The sequence below is a fragment of the Epinephelus moara genome, chromosome 12, assembly GCF_006386435.1.
Source record: "Epinephelus moara isolate mb chromosome 12, YSFRI_EMoa_1.0, whole genome shotgun sequence".
Taxonomy (NCBI): Eukaryota; Metazoa; Chordata; class Actinopteri; order Perciformes; family Serranidae; genus Epinephelus; species Epinephelus moara.
The window spans coordinates 42,775,743-42,784,173 of NC_065517.1; the positions used below are offsets into that span (position 1 = coordinate 42,775,743).

The 8,431-nt window shown below is 45.4% G+C and overlaps 1 protein-coding gene across 1 annotated transcript; it reads left to right on the plus strand.

The window, feature by feature from the left end:
- LOC126398293 (photoreceptor outer segment membrane glycoprotein 2-like) lies at positions 1-5,148 on the plus strand. The gene is made up of 4 exons (XM_050057507.1): positions 1-120; positions 659-2,446; positions 3,650-3,896; positions 3,983-5,148. The coding sequence occupies exons 2-4, from the start codon at positions 1,866-1,868 to the stop codon at positions 4,247-4,249; spliced, it is 1,095 nt and encodes a 364-aa protein (XP_049913464.1). The 5' UTR covers positions 1-120; positions 659-1,865; the 3' UTR covers positions 4,250-5,148.
- The last annotated feature ends 3,283 nt before the right edge of the window (positions 5,149-8,431 follow it).

Below are 8,431 nucleotides of genomic sequence, written 5' to 3' on the forward strand. Positions count from 1 at the left end.
TCAGCAGCAATATTTCCTCAGTGCGGTGAAACTGTATAGAGGTCGGCTGCAGAGGATGATGGGAGGTCGGGGGGACGACAGGCGGCGGCTGGATGTCTCACAGCTCTCTGTCCACAGCAGGTAAACTTGTGTTTTTTTATCTTCCTGTCAGCTGATTGGCTGAGTGGACCTGAGACGGCAGCAAACTCGCTCGTTCCATCTCATTGATGAGTTAAAGTTTTGTGAGTGAATTAATGAGCTGTTATTGACGAACTCATGTTTCCTGATCTGAACTCTGTAACTGCAGTTTAACATGTTTAACATGTTTATCATGAGTCACAGTTTGATCTGTATCAATCTGTATCGATCTGACCTCACTGATCAGTTTGTGTATCTGCATTTAAGTGTTTAACATCAGCTGATCAATGTAAATCTATCAATATATCTGATTTCACTGAATGAAGCTGCTCCTGTATGAACAGTGTCAGAGGACTCTTGGAGGGTGGTCGGTCCTCTGAGCATGCTCAATGTGTTCAGATTCTGATCAACAGGTGGAACATGTGACTCTGATGGAGGTGTTTACATGATTGTTATTGATTATCTGATCGATAAAATGCTCCATCGATCAGCTTCAGTCTATCAGCAGCAGTTTTGTTAAACTTTGACCTTCTTCCTGCAGCGATCACATCCTGGTCCTGGAGTCATGGACTGCAGTCAAGAGAACCTAAAATACCTCGCTAAGCTCCTTATGACGCTCCAAGAGTAGCTCTCTCCTCCAGCTCTGCTCTGAAGAGAGGCCCGGCCTGACCCTGAACCATGTAACCTGAAGCCTGAACCCTAAAAACCTGAACCCAGAACCCTAAATACCTGAATTCTAAAAACCTGAGCCAAGAACCCCGAACTCTAGACTGTGACTTCTGAACCCTAAAAACCTGAACCCAGAACCTTGAACTGTGACCTCTAAACTTTGAACCTAGCACCTTGAGTTGTGACCTTTTAATTCAAAACCTGAACTCTAAATTGTGATGTCTAAACCCAGAACCCTGAACTTTGACTTCTAAACCCAGAACCAGGAACTCAAAACTCTGAAATGTAACCTCTTCACCCAGAGCCCTGAACCTGGACCTGTGACCTTTAAACCCAGAGCCCTGAACTGTGACTTCTAAACCCTGAACTCTGACCCCAGAACCCTGACCTGTAAGCTCTGAACCCTCAACCCTGACCCCAAGCCTCCCAGACCCCGATGGACTGGATGTGAGGGCTATGATTTGAGAACCTGCTGGTTTATGTGATCTGACCTGGATTTGAAGTTGAGTTTATGCCCAGCACCATATTGTGAGTCAGAGCCTGAACTTATGAACATGGGCAGCAGAACGGCGGAGAAGAGAGGCAAGTGAAACTGGACCGGACTAAACCACCTGTGGAGGACCGACACACTGCCAAACCATCCATCCATTGACTGTGGAACTTTTTACTGACGTTTAATTTCAGAAGCAAATATGTCAAACAGAGTTTTGGGGAAAAGTGTCTAAAATGACCCACAAGACACTGAGGATGTAAAAAGCATGGAGTGTTGGATTTCAACATGTCACTCAGTGTAAATATTATACTTTCAGTTAGGGGTAAGTTTAAGGGGGAAGTTAAGGTGGTTGATACCTAATTATTGGACCACTATTTTTAGTATAATCACAAACAGGAAGAGCGGAAATTAAATTAGTCGCTACGATGACGTCATTTAGAAAATAAGACTTTTTCTTTCCAGAGAAACGTTGATGTGTTTTGAATGCAGGACCTAGTGGTTGTAAGTGGCACTGCACCTTAACGCACTCCAGTTTTCAGCCATGTTTCCGGCTGCTTGGACGTGATAAATAAAAACAGGAACTGACATGGCGGTCGGTAAGGTGACCTTCACAAAGGTGGAGAGAGAGAAGCTAGCTGAGGTCCTCTGGCTTCTCAACTGGATCTCTGTGCTGACGGGAGCGATCCTCTTCGGCCTGGGCTTATTCCTCAAAGTAGAGATTCAGAAATGGCAGGAAGTAATGTCAGACCAGGGGATCCTCTACGTGCCACATATGCTGATCACCACGGGTCTGGCGGCCTGCTGCATCAACTTCCTGGGTGGGAAGATCTGCCTGGACTGTGCCGACACCAACAAGTTCCTGCGCTGGAAGCTGGTGATGATGCCATATGTCCTCTGCACTTTCTTCTTCACCTCCTGCGTCCTGGCGGGGGCGCTCATGTGCTACAGCATCCGCGGCCAGCTGGAGGAGTCACTGTTCCTGGGCCTGAGGAATGCCATGCGGTATTACAAGGACACAGATACGCCGGGCCGCTGTTACCTGAAGAAGACTCTGGACTTACTGCAGATCCAGTTCCAGTGCTGTGGAGACACTGGGTACCGGGACTGGTTCCACGTCCAGTGGATCAGCAACCGCTACCTGGACATGACCAGCAGCAGCGTGATGGAGTAAGTGGAACCAGACCTGCTGGGACTCACTGGAGTGTTTAGAGATCCCAGTTGGATTTGAGGGGATCTTTGATGATCCCAGTAAATCCTGCTGGAGTCTGGCAGATTCTCTCTGTGTTTAGACCAGCTGTTCTCACACACTGTTTGTACATTTTCCTACGAAAAGTAATGCACCAAAATTTGTACATATCCCACATAATTATTAGCCGGTAATTCACGCATAACTCATGTATTTTGGGAGGCTGCGATCATGTGACCGATGCGCTGATGGGAGTAAGGAAGGAAGCGGTCCTGAATGGTCCAGTTAGAGGGCAGGCTGGGGCGGTGGATGGGTCACAACATGAAACATGTGAACTTTGAGTCATTTTAAAGTACGTTCCCACCATGTTCCTCTCCTAAACCCAAACATAGTAACTTTACCTGCCCAGAGCTAACCTCGTAATATCAATCATGGGACGCTAATTTGTAGGATATCACTGTTGTGATAATTCGTTTGTGAGGTGGATTCCAACAGTTTCTAGTTGATCCTGGTGAATATTGGAGGATTGACACTGAACACTTAACTCCAGTAGAACCCAGCTGTTCTGTTGGGTTTTAATAGTTCCCCTTCAAGTACTTTGATTAAAGATAGATTCTGATGGATCTTCAGGACTCTAGATAATAGATCCTGCTGAGTCCAGTTAGATTCTGTGGTGCTACAGTGGTTTCTATCAGAATCTAGTGGATCCGGCTGGACTCCACTTCACTGATGGAGATGTGAGGACATAAGAAATGTTTGTGCCAACCTGTCAGTGGACAGTAAACAGAGTATTTTCAGATTGAGGCCACCGGTCCGCTGCAGATTAAAGCTCGAAGCTACTCATGTAAAATGTCCTGGGATTAATTAGGTTTAACTGACAGGGTTCAACTCAGGTTCAAGGGACTCCGAATGACCTGAGTCTCAGCAACTGAGTCTTAAAACACACTGTAGAAGGTTTACAGCACCGTCAACCCCATCCTTTATTTTTATATCAGCATTTTTTATCTGAGAACCAACGAGCACATCAAAGTCACTGACAGTTCAACACTGACTCAGAATCTACAGCTGCCTAAGGACTAGTAGCAGTACTTGTTGTTGTGTCGCAGCAGTAGTAGGAACAGCAGGAGTAGCTGTTGTAGTAGCTGTTGTTATAGTAGTTCCTAACTGCCTGCTCCTCCTTGCAGCCGCCTGAGGAGTAATGTGGAGGGGAAGTACCTGATGGACAGCGTTCCCTTCAGCTGCTGCAGCACCTCATCCCCTCGGCCCTGCATCCAGCAGCAGATCAGCAACAGATCGGCACATTTTAACTTTGACCAGCTGAGCCAGCAGCTGAACCTGTGGAGGAGAGGCTGCCGACAGGCTCTGATGGAGCACTACACCGGCATCATGCAGTCTATCGGTCTCACCGTGCTCCTCATCTGGCTCTTTGAGGTGCGCCCAGTACAGATACATCACTCTCATTCTGGGTCCAGTTTACTTTGGTATTTGGTACTATCATGTTTTTCTTCTCCCACCAGCTGCTGGTTCTGACAGGGGTCCGTTACCTGCAGACGGCCATGGAGAATGTTCTCCGGCTGGGTGATCCTGACTTAGAGTCTGATGGTTGGATTCTGGAGAACAGCCTGGCAGAAACAGCCCGGTCCAACTTTAACATCATCAAGAACCTGGGGAAGTGCTACCAGGTCGATGACGACCCCAATATCAACATCCCTTCCGCCGCCGCCGAGCAGGAGGTGCCTTCCCGGCAGGTCCAGATCCCTGTGAGCAGCCAGCATCCAGCCTGAGGATCGACGGATGAGCTCCAGTGACGCTCTGTTTATCCTGAATTCAGACTCACTTCCAGCTCCAGGAGGTTCTGAGGAGGAACTGTCCTCTGGGAGATGTTCAATGAGTTTCTATCCTGAGGAGCTGAAGAAAAGCCTCATCGATGCCTTCCAGTTATGAAGTATGGAAAAAAGTACAGCTATTGAAGGTCTGGTGCAGTATTACTACTGCTAGTACTACTACTAACCCAGAACTCCTACTGCTACTACCCACTGAGCAAAGACGTTCAAAAGACATACACTGAGGAGCTGAATGAAAGTTTTTGTGACGTCTTTTAGGCGTCTTTTGAACTTGTCTCAGTGACATCTCACAGGGTACTGCCACCTGTACTATTACTGCTACTACGTTCAGCATGTTTCCATCCTGAGGAGCTGAAGAAAAGTTTCATCGATGCCTTCCACATATGAAGTTTGGAAAGATGTCCAGCTGCTGCAGAGCTCTGCAGGTCTGACGCAACGTCTCTGCCTTCACATGGAAGTAAGAAGAACTGTTTGTGAGTGTGACCAGGTTCCACAAGGGTGTTAGGACAAGCTGTTGTTAGCATGTTAGCCATGTTAGCTCCCGCAGTTTATGTTTACGACCACCCCACCGTCTCCTGTTTCCTCTCTCGGCTGCAACATGAGAACATTTCAGCAGCCGACATCCGGGCCACACTGCCTGCATGAGCAGCTCATGTGTCTTGTGTTTTTCTTCAGTGCCTGTGATAACAGGTTAGAGGAACCACACTGCCCATGTTGTCAGGCATCGTCTACAGAACAGGAGTCTTGCCTCTTTTTTCTGCATGATGCATTTTTCAGCTAAAATAGAGTGAAAATGGTCTTTTAATGATCATACTGACTTCTTATCAGCCTTCACTACAGTCTCAATGTCTCTATCTGTCACAGACATGAAAAAATATTAATATTTATTTTTAAGTAAAAAAAGTAGCGGCAGTAGCTCAGTCCATAGGGACTTGGGTTGGGAACCGGAGGGTCGTCTGTTCAAGTCCCCGTCCGGACCAAAATATGGAGCGTGGACTGGTGGCTGGAGAGGTGCCAGTTCACCTCCTGGGCACTGCCGAGGTGCCCTTGAGCAAGGCACCGAACCCCCCAACCGCTCGGAGCGCCTGTCATGGGCAGCCCACTCTGACATCTCTCCACTTAGTGCATGTATAGGTCCATGCATGTGTGTGTTCGGACCTGTGTGTAATTGACAAACAGAGTGAAAAATTGAATTTCCCCTCAGGGATTAATAAAGTATATAAAATAAAATAAAAAAATAAATAAATCAATCTTTCCTGTTTCAGTTTCAAAATAAAAGCCCTCTGACTAGGGTTGGGACTCGTTAGGATTTTAACGATTCCGATTCCTTACCGATTCCTACATTATATTCATTATACTTGCTATACTTAAACAAGTATATAATAAACACAAATGCAATCATACAAATACAAAAACTTTATTCTAACTGTTGCACAGTACAATTACATGAAAATACACATTTGTGTGTGGTGTGTATTTCAGATTTAGAGCTTGTATCATCTCCCTGAGAATATATAACAACAAAAAGTGATTCTCTGATTTCTACAGTAACACTATTACCTCAAATTAACCACAGCAATGTAATAAAAAATACTTATATGCATTCATGCTTGGGCACTGTTATTTACATGACAACACCTGAACAGAACACACACACACATTGGCTGTTTGTTTCTACCGCTCCCCTCACTGGAAGCATCTAACCTCCAGCCGCCCGCCTCCGCCTTGATTAAACGCTGAAAATGAAATAAAAGAGGGAGACAGGTTTTTCCTGTTTTATCTTATTTTGTTATATTTCTCCCTCTCCTCTCGCTGGAAGCCTCAGACCTCCCACCGCCCGCTCCCGTCTCAAACATGGAGGTCTCCCTCTCCGCTGAGCACCCACGGCCTGTTAAATAGCCTGTAACCATGACAACTGTGTGACACAAACTCAGTGCTTTAGTGATTAGATAATGTTGGACTCAGTCAGGTTCGGACAGAAGTATGCGGCCCGTGCCGCACTCCAATGGAAATGCACGTGATGGTTTTTTTGTTGTTGTTTTTTTTACAATCTAGGAACAGTTTGCAGGAACCCTTACGCCAAATGTGATGGAACCGGTTCCGGAACTGGAACTTTGGACCCGGTTTCAAAAAAGAACCGGATCTGGATCCCAACCCTACCTCTGACAATGTATCTGTGAACAGATTCCCTTCATTTGTTAACACAAGGTGTTTTATTGTGGAATATTTGCAGGTCTGTGTTGTTAACAATGCAGCAGCTGCACGGCTCCATAAATGAGTGGAGTGCCGGTTTTTAACTGTGGAAATGTGGCAGTTACAGCAGCAACGCTGTCTGTGTGAACACCAGAAGTGTGTGAGCCATAGCAGTTCAGCGAAGTAGCCGTCACGCGCTGCTCATACAGGCAGTGTGGCCCGGGCGTGATTCAGTGTGACCGCAGCTTTAAAGTCTACACATCACGCTAACAGCTCTCTGAGCCTGAATGCTAACGTCAGTGTGCTAGCAGCTCTGTGAGCCTGAATGTTAACGTCAGTGTGCTAACATGCTCACAATGACAATGCTAATGTCACGCTAACAGCTCTGTGAGCCTGAATGTTAACGTCAGTGTGCTAACATGCTCACAATGACAATGCTAATGTCATGCTAACAGCTCTGTGAGCCTGAATGTTAATGTCAGTGTGCTAATATGCTCTGTGAGCCTGAAAGTTAACATCAGTGTGCTAACATGCTCACAATGACAATGCTAATGTCATGCTAACAGCACTGTGAACCTGAATGTTAATGTCAGTGTGCTAACATGCTCACAATGACAATGCTAACATGCTGATGTTTAGCAGGTGTAACATTTATCACGTCCTCTTCCTTAGTTTAGTGTGCTAACATGCTAACATGAGCTAACTCAGAGCTGAGGCTGATGCAGTTATTTGGTCATGACGGACGCGCTGACCTGATGATGGCGCTACATGAGCAGTTCCCACAGTTCATCCTCAGAGACGAGTTGAACTGTTGCTTTGTGTTTGTTTCTTTAGTTTAAACTGATGATGATGTCAGAACAGTTTGAGTCATAATAATGTGAGTGAGTCAGAAAACACCCAGCCAATCAGGTTCCACCTCTGTTTTCTTAAAGGGACAGTCCAACATTTGATTCATCAAGTTCATCTGTGTGTGTGTGTGTGTGTGTGTGTGTGTGTGTGGTTAGCGTAGCTTAGTTTAGCATAAAGACTGGAAGTAGAGGGAAAGTGTTAGCCTGACATCTGTGTGTTTCCATGGAAACTGACTGTATGATGATGATTTTAATAAAGATCAGTCTGATGTGTTTATGTTTACTAACAAAACATGTTTATTTGTTTATATTTGACTCTTTATGATGTTTATGAATAAATGATGTCATAATTATATAAAAAGATTTGGCTGCTGCTTCACTGTGTGTCTGTCTGTGTGTGTCTGTGTGTCTGTGTGTCTGTGTCTGTGTCTGTGTGTCTGTGTGTCTGTCTGTGTCTGTGTCTGTGTGTCTGTGTGTCTGTGTGTCTGTCTGTGTCTGTGTGTGTCTGTGTCTGTGTCTGTGTTTGTGTGTGAATGGGTGAATGGGTGAATGGTGCCTGTGTTGCAAAGCCCTTCGAATGTTCTCTAAGACTAGAAAAGCAGCTATGAGTGCAGTCCATTTACCAAAATGTGCTTCAAAGCCTGATGTATCTTCTTACTCTGTGCCATAGAGCTCCACTGTTGTCCAAAAACTATTAAAACCATCAATTAGCCACACTGGGTGACATGTTCCCTCATTAACCTTGAGCACTTACTCTCACTGTAGTTTATTTCAACTCAGTCCCACATACACTATGCTGATGCCCCAAATATTCACTAGACCACCAAATGTGTATTAATCCACTGCTGAAAATAGTCCCCAGTAAATACAATAAATCTTCCTGTTTGAGTAACATTTGCTAAAACCTACAGTGGTCCACTGTAGGTCAACTAGGAATTTCTGAGCTTTAAAAAAAATGAAACTGTATATTTGTGAGCCGTTTTTAAAGGTAGGGTCTGGAGGATTTTCCAGTTGCTGTTTGTAAACACACATTCAAATTTGGCCCCTCCTATCAGGCTCAACTCTCCCGGGTGTACGGAGC